This window comes from Mobula hypostoma, chromosome 4 (genome assembly GCF_963921235.1).
Source record: "Mobula hypostoma chromosome 4, sMobHyp1.1, whole genome shotgun sequence".
Taxonomy (NCBI): Eukaryota; Metazoa; Chordata; class Chondrichthyes; order Myliobatiformes; family Myliobatidae; genus Mobula; species Mobula hypostoma.
The window spans coordinates 55,376,324-55,395,731 of record NC_086100.1 but is presented as its reverse complement, the minus strand read 5'-3'; the positions used below and the strand labels follow the sequence as shown (position 1 = coordinate 55,395,731).

General features: G+C 42.3%; 1 protein-coding gene across 1 annotated transcript in view; it reads left to right on the top strand.

Annotated features, from left to right (window-relative positions):
• serpini1 (serpin peptidase inhibitor, clade I (neuroserpin), member 1) overlaps window positions 1–19,037 on the top strand; it is a 41,609-nt gene extending 22,572 nt beyond the window's left edge. Inside the window, exons 7-9 of the mRNA XM_063044880.1 lie at window positions 5,193–5,279; window positions 16,738–16,827; window positions 18,430–19,037. Coding sequence (XP_062900950.1) covers window positions 5,193–5,279; window positions 16,738–16,827; window positions 18,430–18,503 — 251 coding nt within the window. The 3' untranslated portion in view covers window positions 18,504–19,037. The remainder of the gene's footprint in view (window positions 1–5,192; window positions 5,280–16,737; window positions 16,828–18,429) is intronic.
• Window positions 19,038–19,408: the final 371 nt, after the last annotated feature.

Below are 19,408 nucleotides of genomic sequence, written 5' to 3'. Positions count from 1 at the left end.
CACCAAGGAGTTGCTGGGGGAGAAGCGCAGTGGGAAACTGGCCAGTTCACAGGAAGACATAGACCAACATTTGAAGAAGATATATAATGATCCTGAAAGAGAGCAGAAGTTGGGAGAGTGCGACATCCTAATAGACCCACCTGAACTGGATGTGCAGTTCGACATGTCAGAGCTGCAACTAAAGGAAGTCAGAGATGTCGTCCACAAGGCAAGGGCAGGCTCGGCTCCAGGACCAAGCAACACCTCGTACAAAGTGTACAAGAACTGCCCCAAACTCCTGCTGCGTCTGTGGAAGATCCTGAGGATCTTCTGGAGAAGGGGGAAGATCCCAGAACAGTGGAGAGTGGCTGAAGGGGTGTGGATCCTGAAGGAGGAAAATGCCACCCAGATAGATCAGTTTCACATCATCTCCCTGCTGTGTGTCGAGGCGAAGATCTTCTCCAGTGCCATTTCTAACCGGCCGTGCACCTACTTAGCAAAGAACACCTATATTGATACATCAGTCCAGAAGGGTGGCATTTCAGGGATGCCAGGCTGTCTGGAGCACATCGGGGTGGTGACACAGCTCATCAGGGAGGCCAGAGAGAACAAGAGTAACCTGTCAGTGTTGTGGCTCAACCTGGCAAATGCATATGGCTCCATTCCGCACAAGCTGGTGCAGCGCTCACTGACCAAATATCACGTCCCCAGCAGAATCAGAGACCTTATCGCTGATTATTACAGCAACTTCAGGATGAGGGTCTCTTCAGGAGCAATTACATCAACCTGGCACAAGGTGGAGATCGGCATCATCACAGGGTGCACTATCTCAGTGACACTGTTCTCCCCAGCCATGAACATGCTCACTACGTCTGCTGAACCAGAGTGCACAGGGCCCAGAATGAATTCCGCTCAACGGCAACCACCTATCAGGGCATTCATGGATGATCTCACAGTCACCACAGAATCAGTCCCAGTCTGCCGGAGGATTCTGCAGGGGCTCGAAAAGCTGGTGGAGTGGGCCCGGATGCGTTTCAAACCTGCCAAATCAAGATCGATGGTGCTAAGGAAAGGGAAGGTGGAGAACAAGTTCTGGTTCAGCATCGCAGGCACAGCCATCCCAACCATCACAGAAAAGCCAGTCAAGAGCTTAGGCAAAGTTTTTGACAGCTCTTTAAGGGACACAACATCCATTCAGGCAACCTGCACTGAGTTGGATGCTGGCTGAAATCTGTGGACAAATCTGGCCTGCCTGGGAAGTTTAAAGCCTAGGTGTATTAGCATGGCATTCTTCCCAGAATCCTGTGGCCCCTCCTCATCTATGCAGTTCCGATCTCGACAGTCGAAACCTTAGAGAGGAGGGTTAGCAACCACCTCAGGAGATGGCTGGGGCTGCCAAAGAGCCTGAGCAGCATCGCACTCTATGGACACCACAACAAACTGCAACTGCCCTTCAAATCCTTGGAGGAGGAATTCAAGGTAACAAGAGCCAGAGAAGTGCTACAGTATAGGGACTCAAGTGACCCAAAGGTGGCTAGCGCAGGGATCCAAGTGAGGAATGGCAGGAAGTGGAGGGCAGAGGAGGCTGTTCAGGAAGCAGAGGCAAGACTATGTCAGGGGAGGCTGGCATCTGCAGGCATCCTGACCTCTGCAAGGGACTGGCAGCTGTTGGTGGACCTCGAACGGCAGCGAAGATCCCCAACCATATTGCAGCCACCACCCTGTGACCAAACATTGTCCTAGTGTCTGTCTACTAAGCAAGTGGTGATGCTGGAGCTGACAGTCCCATGGGAAGATAGCTTGGAAGAGGCCTTTGAAAGGAAGCTCTCCGAGTACGCAGGACTGGTCAGCAACTGTCAGCAGGCTGGATGGAGAGCAAGGTGTCTCCCAGTGGAGGTTGGTTGTAGGGGATTTGCAGCCCGTTCCTTAGTTAGAGCCTTCAGCATTTTGGGCATCGAGGGAGAGAGGAAGAGGAGAGCCATCCGCAGTACCACTGATGCGGCAGAGAGGGCCTCAAAATGGCTGTGGCTTAAAAGAGGGGAGCCATGGAGTCATAAGTAACTAGCCATCTGGACACAAGCTGGGGTCTGATCAGCTCCGGCTGGGTCACCAGGAGGAGGTTGTATGATGTTGAAAGACCCGAAACACCCAATGATTCCAGGAACATAACTGAAGATGTGTCCAGAAGCATCAGTAGATGTATGTACATAGCAGTAAGGCATTAGATAAGGTTTCACATGGTAGGTTCCCTAGAAAAGTACAATGTATGGGGTCCATGGTAATTTGTCTGATTGGTTCCAAAATTGGTTTGCCTATAGAAGATAGAGGATTGTGGTGATGGGTCTTATTTTGGATGGAGGCCTGTGACTGGAGTTCCACAGGGATCTGAACTGGGACTCTTCTTTATCATGCATACAAATAATTTGGATGGAAAATGTGGGTGAACAGGTTTGCAGATGACAAAATGTTGGTGGCATTGTGGATGGCATACAACAGGATATAGATCAGTTTCTGATATGGGCAGAGAAGTGGCAAATGGAGTTTAATCAGAGTAAGTGTGAGGTACTTCACTTTGGGAGATCCAAAGCAAAGGGAGTGTATACACTTACTGACAGGATCCTTAACAGCATTGATAAACAGAAGGATCTTTGGGTCCAGGACGTGACTCCTTAGATGTGGCCATGCAGGTTGAAGGGGTAACGAAGGCATAAGACATGATTGCGTTTATTAGTCAAGGCATGTAATGTTATAAACTTCATAAAACACTGTTCAAGCCACATTTGGAGTATTGTCTTCCATTCTGGTCACCTCATTTTAGGAAAGATGTGGAAGCTTTGGCAAGGGTCCAGCAGAGGTTTACCAGGATGCTGCCTGTTTTGGAGGATGTGTGCTATGTGGAGAGGTTGGACAAGCTGGGGCTGTTTTCTGTAGAATGACGGGTGCTAAAGGGTGGATCTTGTAGAAGTTTTTAAAAAATATGCAGGACATAGAGAAGACACCCAGTATCTAGGAATTGTACTATAGGGCATGCATTTAAAGTTAGAAGGAAAAAGTATAAGGGAGATGTGCAAGGCAAGTTTTTATTTAGGGTGGTGAGAGCCTGGAATGCACTGCCAGGGATATTGATGGAAGAAAATAGTAAGGAAGCATTTAAGGGATTCCTAGGCACAAGAATGTGCTGACAAGGTAGGGATACAGTCAATCTCTGGGATTATATTAATTACATAAGAAATAGGAGTGGGCCATCTGGTCCATCGAGCCTGCTCTGCCATTCAATGAGATCCTAGCTGATTGGGGGTTATTGGTTAAATACATTCAGCATAACATAGGCTGAAGAGCTGGGCCTGTGTTGGAATATTCTATTGTCTAATTGTATTTATCTTAAATTTCTTGGAGTAAAATATTCTAACAGCTGGACCTGCTCACTCATGTAATCAAATCTGAATAGTATTACTTATTCTGTCCCTTCATTTGGCCTTGGACTAACTCATGGGCTCTTTGTTTTAATGACTTCATGGATTTTGAGAGGAAATTTTTGATTGGCTGTAATTATACCTAATAGAAGAGATGATCCTTGGACCTCCATCACAATCATCCCAGGACATCATTGCAGGAGTTCCTTGGGACAAGAGTCATGGAGTTGTATAGCACAGAAACAAGCCTGTTGACTCTCTTGATGTATGATGCACTTTTCCCACCGACGTTAATCCTATTTGCCAACATTTAGTCTGTATCTTTCTATATCTTGTCTCTTTAAGTGCCTGTCTTCAATGTTGCAGTTGTATCTAACCACCACCTCCCTGATGGGGAGTTCCAAATATAAACCATTCTCTGTGTGAAGAAACAAATTTCCCTCAACCCCCTTTAAACTCCTTCCTCTCATCTTAAACCAATGCCTTCTTGTTACTGATATTCACAGAGAAACAGATTATTTACCTATTTATACCTCATAATTTTATATGACTCATAAACTTGTATGCCTCTGTCAAGTAAGCTCCTTTAATCCATGGAAAACAACTTAACCTATCCAATCTCTCCCTATAACTAGAGATTCACCAGGACTTGCAAATGGCAAATTTCTAGTGAATCTCCATTGCATTTTCTCCAGTACAACCTCATTTTACTGATAGTTTGAGGACCAAAAGTGCACACAATACTCCACGTACTGTCTAACCAGTGCTATGTAAAGATGCAACATACTATTCCTACTTTAATATGTATGCCATGTCCCCCCTTCACCACCTAATTTACCAGTGTCTTCACTTTCAGAGAACTTTAGCCATGAGTTCCTTTATTCATTATTCCTTAGCATTCAACTATTTACTATATAGGTCTTACTCCATTTGACTTCACCCAATGCATCACCTTGAATTCTTTGGGATTAAATTCCATCTGCCATCATTCTGACCATATTTTGCCACCTGATCTATATCCTGTTGTAATCTTAGACAATCTTCCTTGCTGCCCCAGTCTATGGTGTCATCCACAACTTAGTAATCATACTACCTACACTCCTAGTTCTAAGCCAAACATCTGCTGCTTCATCATTGGCTTTCTTTCTGTCATAAAATCGATAGTGGGAATGCTAGCTGCTGAATGCATAATCATCAAATCCATTTGCAGTCGTTGAAATGCTGAACCAGTCCAACCCTATTTACCGTAGGACCCAGGTAAGGATCATGGATGGGCTGATAAATAGCAAGTAGAATTAATACCACAAAAGAATTGAATAATCATTATTTCTAGCAAACAAAGTTAACTAAAGACTTCGGGTAGGACAAGGAATTCATCATCAACATACTGGGGGTAATCATTCATCAGGAACTTAACTGGATCAGGTACATGAATATCATTGCTCTAGGAGGAGGTCAGATGTTGGATTCCTGCTTGATTAGCACTGATCTACCACCTGAAACAGTAATTCATTCCCAAAGCACCTTTAATTAAAAACATGTCCCAGGTCACATCATTCATGTATCTCATCATCAACAATTAAGTTTTGGTAAAAAGAGGTAAAACATTAATGCCACTTGAATTCTTAGTTTATTTTCTCCATGTCCAATTTAATTGACTAATGATTAATATTCCCTCATGAATATGCAACTTTAATATAACAACCCACACACCTGGTAAAAAAAAATACTTGACATGTACTTCAAAGTGTGTATTGGTTTAATCTTGTGAAATGTTTCCTTTTCTCATCCATGCTGCAGGAAAGAAGGAGTTGTACATTTCCAAGGCTATTCACTCATCTTATATTGAGGTGAATGAAGAGGGTTCGGAAGCAGCTGCAGCCTCGGGTAAAACCACTTAATGAAGCCATTTTCATTTAATTTTGCTTAAAATTCTGTGCTTTGGCAAGAATGTACTCCATAACATAAACTTTCATAGTTTTTAATCAAGGAGATATGGCGGGTCTCTTAAATGCTTAGAAGTTAACAATGTCAAGCAGTCAATAGATTTCTCTAATTTCTGGTAATTTTTCCCACTCCCTTTCCCTCTTCTTCCATTCTGCACTCTGGCTTCCCACTTGGCTCTTCTCTTCTCCTCACTTGCGCGTCACCTCCCTCTGGCGCCCCTCCTCCTTCCCTTTTTTCCATGGTCCACACTCCTGTCCTATCAGATTCCTTCTTCAGTCCTATCACCCTTTCCAACTATCACCTCCCAGTTTTTAATTTCATCCCTTCTGCCCCACCCACCTGGCTTCACCAATTACCTAGCTTGTACTCTTTCCCCTCCTCCACCTTATTCTGGCTTCTCCGCCTTTCCTTTCCAGTCCTGGTGAAGGGTCTTGAAATGAAACATTAACTATTTATTCCCTTCCATAGATGCTGCCTGACCTGCAAAGTCGCTCCAGCATTTTGTATGTGTTACAATGGATATTTACGACGCCCTAAAAACTTGGTCTATTTTTGTTTCTATTTTATTAACTGAACTACATGCAAATTAGCAAGGAGTAAATATAATCAGAGAAGTAAATCTGTGGCTTAAAACATGGTGTTGAAGATGTGGGTTCTGACTTATGGAATGTAGGCACTAGTACTGGGAAAGGAGAACTGTTGCAATGCATTTTGAAGATGGGCTGAAACCAGTGTCCTCAGCTTAATTAGATAAAGTTGATTAAATTAGACTGGGTAAGTAAGTTAAGAGACAGGTCAGTAAATGAAATGGCAGGTATTCAAACAGCTGGCCCATAACACTCAGGAAAAAAAAAATTACCGCAGTTTAAAAGCTGGGATTCCATAAGAAAGGGGCGCAGTCTGTGGTTAACAAACAGAATGAAGATCAGGATCAGAATCAGGTTCATTATCCCTGATAGTTTTGGAGCAGCTGTAAAGTGCAATGCACTAACAATTACAGTGGGTTACAGTAAGAAATATGATAAATAGTGCAAAAGAGAGTAAAATAGCGGAGTAGTGTTTATGGATGGAGGTGAAGAAGCTGTTTCTTAAATGCTGAGTGAACCTCGTTGAGGTGTTGCACCTTCTCGATAGTAGTTTTGAGAAGAGGATCTGGCCTGAATGGTGAGGGTCTATATTAGGACTGGAGGGCACAGCCTCAGAATTAACAAGGGTGTCACTTTAGAACCGAGATGAGGAGGAATTTCTTTAGCCAGAGGATGGTGAATCTGTGGAATTCATTGCCACAGATGGCAGTGGAGGCAAATCATTGGGTATGCTTAAATCAGAGGTTAATAGGTCTTGATTATTAGGGATGACAGGGGAGAAGGCAGGAGAATGGGATTGAGAGTGATAATGAATCAGCCATGATGGAATGGCAGAGTGGATTCAGAGGGCCAAGTGTCCTAATTCTGTTCCTATGTCTTGTGCACTCCCTTTTGAAGATGTCATAGATGGTGCAGAGGCTGGCACCCATGATGGATAATGTTAAGTTGAAAAGTAGGGCATACAAAATGCCAAGTGCTGGTGGTAGGCCAGTTGACTAGGAAGTTTTTAGGATCAAGCAATGAAAGACTCAGAAGTTGATGGGGGGAACTAATTTGCAGAGGAAATTCAAAGCAAATACTAAATCAATAGAAGGTAGCTAAAGTTGGACCTCTAGAGAATGAGGCTGGTGAATTAATAGCATAAACAAATGCTAGATATGTTGAATCATTCTTTTTTGCAACAGGCTTTGCCCTAAAAGATAACAGATGGGCTAATATTAAATATGATGGAGGAACTTATAAAACTCTAAACCATGAGGGAGAAGGTATTAGAAAAATTCATGGATTACATGCAGACTAATTGCCAAGATTCAGTTGCCCTCATTCAGTTGGTCTGGGTAATTAAATTAAGAGACAGGTCAGTAAATGAAATGGCAGGTATTCAAATAGCTGGCCCATAACACTGAGAAAAAATTAACACTCAGAAATGTAAAGGAAGTAACACACACAAAATGCTGGAGGAACTCAGCAGGCCAGACAGCATCTTTGGAAAAGAGTACTGTCAACGTTTCGGGTCGGGACCCTTTATCAGGACTGGAGTAAAAAGATGAGGAGTCAGAGTTAGAAGCTGGTGGGGGGGGGAGGGAAGGAATAAACACAAGGTGATAGGTAAAACTGGGAGGGGGAGGGGTGAAGTAAAGAGCTGGGAAGTTGATTGATGAAAGAGATACAAGGCTGGAGAAGGGAGAATCTGATGGGAGAGGACAGAAGGCCATGGAAGAAAGTACTTGGAAAAGAGGTCTCCCAACCTAAGGCATATCTCACCATTATACAGGAGGCCACACCAGGAGCACTGTCCGCCAGAAAAAGCGGGATCTCCCAGTGACCACCCATTTTAATTCCACTTCTCATCCCATTCCGACATGTCAGTCCATGACCTCATCTACTGCTGTGATGACGCCACACACAGGTTGGAGAAGCAACACCTTGTATTTCGTCTGAGTAGCCTCCAAACTGCTGGCATGAACATCAATTTCTTGAACCTACGGTAATCCCTCTCACCCCACTTCACCATTCTCCTTTCCTATTTCCCTCTCTCACCTTATCTCCTTACCTGCCATCATCTTCATTTGGTGGTCCTTCCCCTTTTCTTTCTTCCACAGCCTTCTGTCCTCTCCCATCAGATTCTCCCTTCTCCACCCCGTATCTCTTTCATCAATCAACTTCCCAGCTCTTTACTTCACCCCTCCCCCTCCCGGTTTCACCTACCACCTTGTGTTTCTCCCTCCCCTCCCCCCACCTAACCCTGACTCCTCATCTTTTTTTCATCAGTCCTGATGAAGGGTCTCAGCCTGAAACGTCAACTGTATTCTTTTCCATAAATGTTGCCCGACCTGCTGAGTTCCTCCAGCCTTGTGTGTGTTGCTTGGATTTCCAGCATCTGCAGATTTTCTCTTCTTTGTAAAGGAGGTGGCTGCTGAGATCGTTGACCTAATGATTGTAAATTTTTCAAAACTTATTAAATTCTGAAAGTGTGCCATAAGATTAGAAAAACAGCTAATGTGATTCTCTTGTTCAAAAAGGAAAAACAAAGACTGACAACTATGTGGCATAAGATGTCGAAGGATAGAGTCTTTGCTGGTGGACGATGTGTTGCACCATAGTTTACAGTCAGGGTGTTGAAGCTGTTGATGGGTTCTTGATAGTTGACTTGAGGTAACTATGACTTAAGAGATGGGAATGAGATTAGGAGCAGGTGGTTCCACTGAGTTGGTCCACAGTGAAGACTGCCTTAAATTGGTTGAATTCATTTGATTATTTGTGCAGCAGAGCAGATTAGACACACAGTCATATTACACCCAAAATTTTACTATGGACATAAAATTACAGACTGGTTACTCTATATTCCTATCCCTTTTAATCTTGGGGTGAGTACTGGTGCAGTCTCACTTTCTATTGATTTTTGGTTTTTGATATTTTTTTCCCCCTTTTGTCAATGATATACTATTTTTTTTCCATTTGCTTTGATGCTAGAATCAGAATCAGCTTTAATATCAATGCAAAATGTCATGAAATATGTTTTATGATAACAATATATTGTGATACATAAAAAAACTATAAATTAAAATAAGAAATATTGAGAGTGTAAAAAAGATCCAAAAAAAAAATACTGAGCTAGTTTTCATGCGTTCATTGTCCATTCAGAAATGTGATGCCGGAGAGGAAAAAGCTCTTCCTAAAATGTTGAGTGTGCGTCTCCAGGCTCCTGTACCCCCTCCTTGATGGTGGTAATGAGAAGAGGGCATGTCCTGGGTGATGGGGGTCCTTGATGATGGATTCCACCTTTTTGAGGCATCACCTTTTTGAAGATGTTCTTGATGCTGAGGAGCCTAGTGCCCATGATGGAACTTTCTACAGCTTTTTCCGATCCTGTGCAGTTGCCCCTCCGTACCAGACGGAGCCAATATAAGAAAATAAAACTAGACTTCATCTCCAAGATTCTGAGGGAAGTGGTGAAAGATGCCAAGCTGTCTGCCATTTTCAGAAATCTTACAGGTGAAGTAACACAGCAGTGCATTTAGTCAACTCGAGACAGGTTAGTCAGAGTCATATTTATTATTATTGGCATATAGACAATAGGTGCAGAAGTAGACCATTCGGCCCTTCAAGCCTGCACCGCCATTCTGAGATTATGGCTGATCATCTACTATTAATACCCGGTTCCTGCCTTGTCCCCATAACCCTTGATTCCCCTATCCATAAGATACCTATCTAGCTCCTTCTTGAAAGCATCCAGAGAATTGGCCTCCACTGCCTCCTGAGGCAACACGTTCCACACCTCCACAACTCTCTGGGAGAAGAAGTTCCTCTTCAACTCTGTCCTAAATGACCTATCCCTTATTCTTAAACCATGCCCTCTGGTACTGGACTCTCCCAGCATCTGGAACATATTTCCTGCCTCTATCTTGTCCAATCCCTTAATAATCTTATACGTCTTAATCAGATCCCCCCTCAATCTCCTTAATTCCGGCATGTACAAGCCCAGTCTCTCTAACCTCTCTGCGTAAGACAGTCCGGACATCCCAGGAATTAACCTAGTGAACCTACGCTGCACCTCCTCCACAGCCAGGATGTCCTTCCTTAACCCTGGAGACCAAAACTGCACACAATACTCCAGGTGTGGTCTCACCAGGGCCCTGTACAAATGCAAAAGGATTTCCTTGCTCTTGTACTCAATTCCCTTTGTAATAAAGGCCAGTATTCCATTAGCTTTCTTCATTGCCTGCTGCACTTGCTCATTCACCTTCAGAGATTGATGAACAAGTATTCCTAGATCTCTTTGTATTTCTCCCTTACCTAACTCCACACCGTTCAGATAATAATCTGCCTTCCTGTTCTTGCTCCCAAAGTGAATAACCTCACACTTATTCACATTAAACGCCATCTGCTAAGTTTCTGCCCACTCACCCAGCCTATCCAAGTCACCTTGAATTCTCCTAACATCCTCATCACATGTCACACTGCCACCCAGCTTAGTATCATCAGCAAACTTGCTGATGTTATTCACAATGCCTTCCTCTAAATCATTGACGTAAATTGTAAACAGCTGTGGTCCCAATACCGAGCCCTGTGGCACCCCACTAGTCACCACCTGCCATTCCGAGAAACACCCATTCACTGCTACCCTTTGCTTTCTATCTGCCAACCAGTTTTCTATCCATGTCAATATCCTCCCCCCAATGCCATGAGCTCTGATTTTACCCACCAGTCTCCTATGTGGTACCTTATCGAATGCCTTCTGAAAGTCAAGGTACACCACATCCACTGGATCTCCCACATCTATCTTCCTGGTTACATCCTCGAAAAACTCCAATAGATTAGTCAAGCATGATTTGCCCTTGGTAAATCCATGCTGGCTCGGCCCAATCTTATCACTGCTATCAAGTTATGCCGCTATTTCATCTTTAATAATGGAATCTAGCATCTTCTCCACTACTGATGTTAGGCTAACAGGGCGATAGTTCTCTGTTTTCTCCCTCCCTCCTTTCTTTAAAAAGTGGGATAACATTAGCCATTCGCCAATCCTCAGGAACTGATCCTGAATCTAAGGAATATTGGAAAATGATCACCAATGCATCCGCAATTTCCAGAGCCACCTCCTTTAGTACCCTCGGATGCAGACCATCTGGACCTGGGGATTTGTTAGCCTTCAGTCCCATCAGTCTACTCATCACCGTTTCCTTCCTAATGTCAATCTGTTTCAGTTCCTCTGTTACCCTATGTCCTTGGCCCATCCATACATCTGGGAGATTGCTTGTGTCTTCCCTAGTGAAATGTCATTACATTTGTTATTTTATGGCAGTAGTGCAGTGCAAGACATACATAATTACACTCAGCTGCAATAAGAAAGACAGTGGATTCTGGTTAATTGGGCCTTCAGTTAATCAGGGCAACACTCACAACATGCTGGAGGAACTCAGCATCCGTAGAAAAGATCGGTCAATGTTTCGGGCCGGAACCCTTCATCAGGACCTGCTGAGTTCCTCCAGTGTGTTGTGAGTATTGCTTTGACCCCAGTATCTGCAAATTATTTTGTAGTTAATCAGGGCAGCTGCTTATTTGGGACAACACTTTTAAAATAAATAAATAAATAAATAAAAATAGCAGTGATTCTTTGTTTATTTAGGACACCATGCCGCTTAATTGGGACAGGAGACTGTTGTTCAAAGGTCCAATTTCATGTCAGAGAAATGTATACAATATACATCCTGAAATGATTTTTCTTCACAAAACATCCACGAAAATAGAGAAATGCCCCAAAGAATGAACAACAGTTAAATGTGAGAATCCCGAAATCCCCCCTCCCCTCCTCCAGCTCCCTCCTCCCGCACGTAAGCAGCAGCAGGGCAACAATGTCCCCCTCTCCCCACCCAGCAAAAAAAGGTGCTCCGGCTTCCGAGCACAAGTGTGAGCTAGATGATAGCAAAGGCACAGACCTTGCAGTTACCTCAAAGACTATTGCATTTTGTCCCGCATTCGGCAACCCACAGGTTCTCTCTCTCCCCATTTTCACAGCAAGCGGAAGACATAACAAAAACCTGCTGGTTTACAATGTTTAACAATTCCATTTCGTTGCTTTTTACGAGCTCTGTGCCTGAAGATCGCTAAGATCTCGGGTCTTCGGGTCCACAGTGAAAGATTTTCCGGCCTCCCCGACAACACACAAGTCTCCTGCCATGACACTAACCCTCGATTCGCCCGTCTCCAGAGCCCCGAGATCTTAGGCTTCCAAACATGAGGCCAACTCTCAGGCTGAACCCTTGGCATGCCAAATAACAACGGCCGGTCCTGAAACGCCGAGAACAGGTCCCATTCCTGCAAAGAACCGAAGTCTGCATGTAACTCCAGGTCAGGGTCTTCAAAAAAACCCTGAAAGGGAAAAATAAAGATATTAAAGATGGTAATAGATCTGCTTCTGAAGATGCAAGCAAAGGAGTTGCCATTTAGTGCCATCTGTTCAACTGTTATCGAACAGTGTCTACCTGCCGTTAGTCGTGTGTGCACTTGAGTGATCGTTAGTACACCGTGCTTAGAGCAAACAGTTGCACGTGTTTGTGTTTAACAAGCAGTGATTTTTGTCACTGATAGTTGGTGAGAAATAAGCAGAAAGACAATTCAAAACTGTTTTTGCTCACTGTGATTTCAAGCATTCAGGCTTAGAAATGCCAGAGATGGCTAAAAAGGAAATTGAAATGACTTCACTATTTCAACAAGTTGGGAACTACCAAGAATTTGAAGGTATCAACAATCATCTTGAATTTTACAATGAAAATGACATTTTGGAAGATGCAATCATAAGGAGTATTGACTGAAGACAGTCCATTATCTGCACTAGGTGTCTGCTGATTTTGCTCATTTACAATTAATCAAAAGAACATGGCAGAACCAATACACAGTTTATAGTACTGTAATGGTATTGGTACTGTTCTAATTTGCTCTGTGTTTCATTTAACGACATAATTTGTTACTAGTTAGATGGCAATTTGTCTTCTTTATGCCTTTTTAACTATTTCCATGAAATTTCAGCTAATTCGGCCAAAATGTACTGGTCCCGATGTGTCCCAATTAACTGGAAACCACTGTATATAAAAATAAAAAGTGCAATAAGTGATCAATAGTGAAGAGGTGCTCATGGGTTCATGGATCGTTCACAAATGTGATGGCAGAGGGGAAGTGGGCATGCTCTAAATGGTGAGGGTCCTTACTGATAGATTTTGCCTTCTTTAGACACTGCCTCTATGTCCTCTATGGCGGGGAGGCTGATACCCTGTGCTAGGCTTCTGGCTCATGTCCCAAGCATTTCATCCCTGAAATTCCTGTCATCTCTATCTCAGAGATTTTGGACAAGCATTAGTAACTGGATTAACTATCGATCTAGTATAAACTGACCAGGTACAAGATGAATAAAACTCCTGGAAGTGATGGCCTGTTGACTGAGTTGTACTGGGTTCTGTGGGTCTGGATAGCTCCAAACCTACTGGAGGTGTCAAAATCCCTGAGGAAGAGCTTACTCCTATCTATGAAGTAGTTTGCCAATGACCTACCACACTGTTAAATGTTGAATGCAAGATTCTGTACAAAATTTGTTCTGACCTGGGTAGTCTACCTGCCTCAGAACCATACCCAATAGGAAGATCTCAGGAAATCCTAGTACACAGCACTGAGCTTTGCAGCAAGAATTGTGTGGGCAGATAACCATGTGAAACAAGCTGAGGATGTAAGAGCAGTGTCCCCATTTGACCATGGGAACCAAGTTAGTTAACAGGAGTGAGAAGCTCTCAGTGTTGCTGTGTGGCCCATTCCCCGGCTCCTATGCTGTGGTAGGAAGCAAGCTATCTTTCATTCCAGCTGATGATCCAAAATGCATTGTGTTCTGGGATGGTGATGTATAGGTCTCCAAAGGGGGAAGAGCACACCCAATGTGGCCCTCAGCTTGAGCATCTGTGTGGTCCACAGATACACATATAGCCCAAGTACGTAACCAACAGGCATCTCTCTGTGCTGAGATACTGCCTCTCTCCAGCGGCACATGGGAAGGCTCTGGATTTGCCATCGTATGTTTCTTGTCCTGTGATACTCTGCTGGACTACTTGTCCCTCATAGAAACATTACTACAGGAAAAAAAGTTCTGTTGGACTATGAGTCAATCCAGCAGTGATCTACATGGAACGTACTTGGGATGCTGTGAAAGGAGACAAACAGATGGTGGTCTAGCAGGGTCTTGGTCATTTGGCAGAAGCCTCACTATCAAGATCTTCAGACAAGCATGAAGACCTGGCTTAGCAGGAGGTTGAATCCTTCACACACAGCTTGAGACTTGCTTCCACAGATCATTGCTCTTGAGGTGGCTGCGACGTGGATGTGACAATCATCTTCCTCTCTACGGTCTTCATAGAAAGTAATGCTATTGCCTTTGACCTTCACCCTGAACACCTCCAGTTTACAAGACTGTGTTCTGTGGACTGTTACCAGGGATGCACACATTGACTGTAGCTGGCAGATCATCAACTACGTGATAGACGACTTTGGTCTGCCTGAAAATGTACAAGGGGGTATCCACAACTACATCTGCAGACAGTGCAAGTGTGTATGCTGAGGGATGAATTGAAGCTTGGTGCACTTCACTGGAATGGGGCCCTTCCTCCAATAGACATTGAGAAATCAGATGCTATATACACATACACACACACAAAGAAACCTTACAAACTTCTCACTATTGGAAATCTTGGTACTGAAAATGGACATATTGTCAACCGGTACTCTTTAAGTAAATTTGACGATAAGCATGATGCTGCAAATAAAGACTTTGTACATCTACTGTATACATTTTACGAACCAACTATATTTTTGTGGAAGAATATTTACTTCCTTCCACTCTTGTGAGTTTTGTGTTGTCTGCTAAGGACCAGGTCAGAACAGGTCTTGGGTTTACACAATATGAGTTTATTATTTAATACAGGGCATCATCTGTGTGCATGCATGTGCCAATACAGAGGTATAATGTGGCCCTCTATTGGTTCAATAGTTGTTCCAAGAATTTGTGCTATGAAATCTTTGCCAGAACCTTTTTAGGGTTAAGGTTAAATCCGAATGTAAATGTGAAATAAAGGGGTAATGTATAACACCTCAAAGGTTTTGGATGTGAATTTATAATTTAAAAATTTTTTAACATGAAGATTCTGCAGATTCTTGGAAATCCAGAATAATACACACAAAATGCTGGAGGACCTCAGCAGATTGGGCAGAAACTATGGAGAGGAATAAAGGCCGAAATCCTTGCATCAGAAGTGGAAAGGAAGGGGAAAGAAGCCAGAGTAAGAAGGTGGGTGGAGGGGAAGGAGTACAAGTGGCAGGTGATAGGTGAAACCAGGTGAGGGGAAAGGTAGTTGGGTGGGGAGGGGGAAATGATGTAAGAAGCTGGGAGATGATAGGTGGAAAAGATAAAGAGCTGAAGAAAGAGGAATTTGATAGAGTACAGTGGACTGTGGCAGAAAATAGAGGAGGGGCATCGGGGGAAGGTGATGGGCAGGTAAGAATTAAAGGGGCAAGAGGGGAACCAGAATGAAGGAATGAGAAAGAGAAATGAGTGAAATCAATGGTTATACCATCAGGTTGGAGGCTACCCAGAAGGAATATAAGGTGTCGCTTTTCCAGCCTGAGAGTGGCCTCATTGTGGCAGTAGAGGAATGGAAATGGAGAGCTGAATTAAAATGATTGGCCACCAGGAAATGCTGTTTACTGCAGACTGAATGAAGATGCCCAACAGGGCTGACTTCCAATCTGCGTTGGGTCTTACCATTGTAGAGGAGGCCACACCAGATATAGCAGATGATCCTGACAGAGTCGCAGGTGAAATGTTGCCTCACCTGGAAAGCTGCTTGGGGTCCTGAATGGTGGTGAAAAAAGGTGTTTGGACAGGTGTAGAACTTGTGTTGCTTGCATGGATAAGTGCGAAGAGGGAGATCAGTGGGGAGGGACAGATGGATAAGGGAGTCACAGAGAGAATGATCCCTGCAGAAAGTGTGAGTGAGTTGGGGGTGGTAAAGATGTGTTTAGTGATAGGATCTGTAGAAGGTGGTGGAAGCTGTGGAGATGGGTGGGTGTTTTAAAATGGTTTATCAATAATGTGTTACTGAAATAGAACTTGAGTCTATGATCCTTTAATAGGAGCAGGAAAAGGTCATTTTGTCTCTCAGCCTGCTTAGTCATGGCTGATCTATCTTGAAGCTATTTTTCTACTTTATACCCATATTCCTTAAAGCCTTTACTATATACAAATCTATGGAATGAAGTTTTCAGTTAAGTATTTTTTCTGCATTTTATGACCAAAATATGAATCGATATATTTTAACTTGTATTCCAATGAATCAAGATTTGGGTACCATGAACAACTTGGGCAATAAAAACATCTATATGGACTATTGATCTCTCACCTGTTAATCCTGTGTAAGTTATGGGTTCCATGTGCATAAAGGCAGCAATGGGGGTGGTGAGGAAGAACTAATTCATCCACCTACAAAAAAAATTCCTTCCTTCCTTTGGTGTATTTGGATCATATCATCAGCTTTGTCTGAAGGCCTTTCTGTGTGCTTATCCTTCTTTGAATGAAGGATAAAAGTTCTGAAATTACCTTTTACTTGATTGAATATTCTACGCTTGTTTAAAGAAGTACTTTGGAATAACTAATACTTTTTCCATTTGCAGCCAGTGAGAGACAAGATCACTGTTCCTTTTAAATGTTCTTTTTCCAAGATGGCGCAATTAAAATGGTAACATAAAGCCCACTATTGACGAACTATTTTTTCTTACAGAAATGGTTGCTGTCAGCAGAATGCTAACCCTTAATCCCCAGGTCATTGTTGATCATCCATTTTTCTTTCTAATCAGAAACAAAAAGACAGGTAAGAGAGGAAAATCCGTACTAACTTCAAAAATGTTGTTTACTTTTCTTAACACTTAAGTACAAAACAAAGTTACATTAGGTTCCCAAAGACTGGAAGGTGGCTAATGTTTTGTTGTGTAAAATAGCTAGCAAGGACAAGCCAGGGAACCGTAGCCTGACATCAGTCTTGGGAAAGTTACTGGAAGGAATTCTGAGAGACTGGATCTACAAGCATTTGGATAGACAGAGTCTGATTAGGAGGAATCAGGATGGCTATGTGCATGTAACGTTGTGCTTGATGAACTTTGTAAAGTTTTTTGAAGAAAGAAACAAATAGCTAGATGAGCGTACGGTAGTAGGTGTCATCTGTTTAGACTTCAACAAGGCTTTTGACAAAGTTCTACATGGTGGGCTGGTCTGGAAGGTTAGGTTCCATGGAATCCAGGATGAGCTAGTTAAGTGGAAGCAGAGTGTGCTGGTGGAAGGTTGTTTCTCAGAATGAAGGCCAGTGACTACTGGTATGTTGCAGTGCACAATATTGGGGCTCTTGTTATTCATTATTTGTTTAAATTATTGTATACAAATGTAGAAAGCTTAATAAGTTTGGGCTGATGTGAAAGGTGGGGGTGTTGATGATAGTGGGGAAGGTTATCAGATTACAGGAGAAATCTTAATCAATTGGAAAGTGGTCTGAGGAGTGGCAAATAGATTTCAATACATGCAAGTATGAGGTAATGGAATTTGAAAAGTCAAACCACTGTTGAACTTGTACTGTGAATGGTAAGGCACTAGGGCATGTACTAGAACAGAAGGACTTAGGATAGTTTGTAGTTCATTGAAAGCAGCATCACAGATAAATGGTAATATGCCCTTCAGTCGGGACATTGAGTATAGGAGTTGGGATGTTATATTGCAGTTGTGTAAGTCATTGGTGAGGCTGCACTTGGACTGTTATGTACAGTTTTGGTCACCCTGTTATAGGAACAATGTAGTTAGACTAGAAACATTAATGGTATGTTGCTCAGACCAAAAGGCCTGAATTGTATAAGAAAATAAGGCTGGGTCTTATTCCTTGAAACATATTAGTATGAGGGGTGACCTTATAGAAGTGCTTCAAGTTACAAAAGGCATAGATAAGGTGGATGGTATGTATTCTTCCCAGGGTAAGAGAGGCCAAAACTTTGGGATACAAGTTTGGGGTGAGAAAGAAGTGTTTCATGCAGAGGGTGGGGAGGATATGGAATGAGCTGCCAGAGGAAGTGGTTGCAGCAGGTATGATAGTATCATTTAAGGGATGGGTACATGGAGGGGTGGAGCTTGGAGGAACATGGGCCAAACTCAGGAAATTGAGATTAGTTGCGTGGGCACCATGGTCAGCATGGCTGATTGGGTCAAAGGGTTTGTATCCGCATTGCACTATTCAATAGTTCTACACAAGTGTAAATTTGTGTAAATAAGTAACTTGTTAATTTCTGGGTTAAAAATAATACCATTGAATTAATTTTCAGCTTTGCAATTGTTTTTTTTTAAAAGGCATTATTTAAATTTGATTGGATAATTGTATTTGCTAGATGCCTTAAGGTTTTTTTGTCTACACCCACCTATCCCCAACCCAACCCAGGTACCATACTCTTTATGGGCAGAGTCATGCATCCTGAAGATATCAATCCAAATGGTTGTGATTTTGAAGCATAAGAGATGTTGTCATTCTACAGTGAGATATGATTTAAAAGCTTCTCATTTTTGTGCTAGCAATTTTTGTCTATGCCTGAGCTTAATGTGTTAGAGTAAATGCACAACAAACTATGATGTAAACAATTTGTATTAGTTACTTTAATGTCAACTTCATTCTTAAATTACTGTACAAACACTTCCATATTTATATTAAAACCATTAATGTACTGAAATCTGTAATTATTAATTTAAAAAATTAAACCGAAAATAATGTGCTATTCCTTTTGCCTACATTTTCACCTTTTTCTAAAATCTACAGATGCTGTATTCTTCCAGGCTGTAAGGAAATGTTAAAATCCATAGTTGTGCATGCAATAATAACCAAAATGTGTATTTATGAATCATGTAATGGCTGTTTAAGGTCCAGGTAATTAATAATGTAAACCAGTTAATCATCGTTTTCAAAATTGTAATCTATAATCATCTGAATGTAATATTTTTGGTGGATTTAGTTATTCTGTAGCCTCTGGAAACTTCATTAAAATAAAACTTTGATTTAATCATATGTTGGAGGCAGTAAGTTATTTTAAACAAAACTATACTTTAAAAAAAAAACAATCTAAGCACATGTAAAGAATATGGCTACCCAAAAACCCATTTTCAATGAATTTGAGGTGCAAATCTTAGCTATCATAAGAACTTGCTATTTCTGTATTTATATATTTTACATTAAAACTGGGGTTCATCTTGAGTACCAAATTTACACTTTATTCTGAAATTGCATATTGCTGGTTTACTGCAAACCGCACACTTGTACAAGAGTACCAGGCTCCATAATCCACTTTCAACAGGGAAATTAATCCTCGGCCTTTTCTGCTTTTAAAGTAGGATTGCTCATTAGCAATTTTTGTTGGAGAAATGAATAT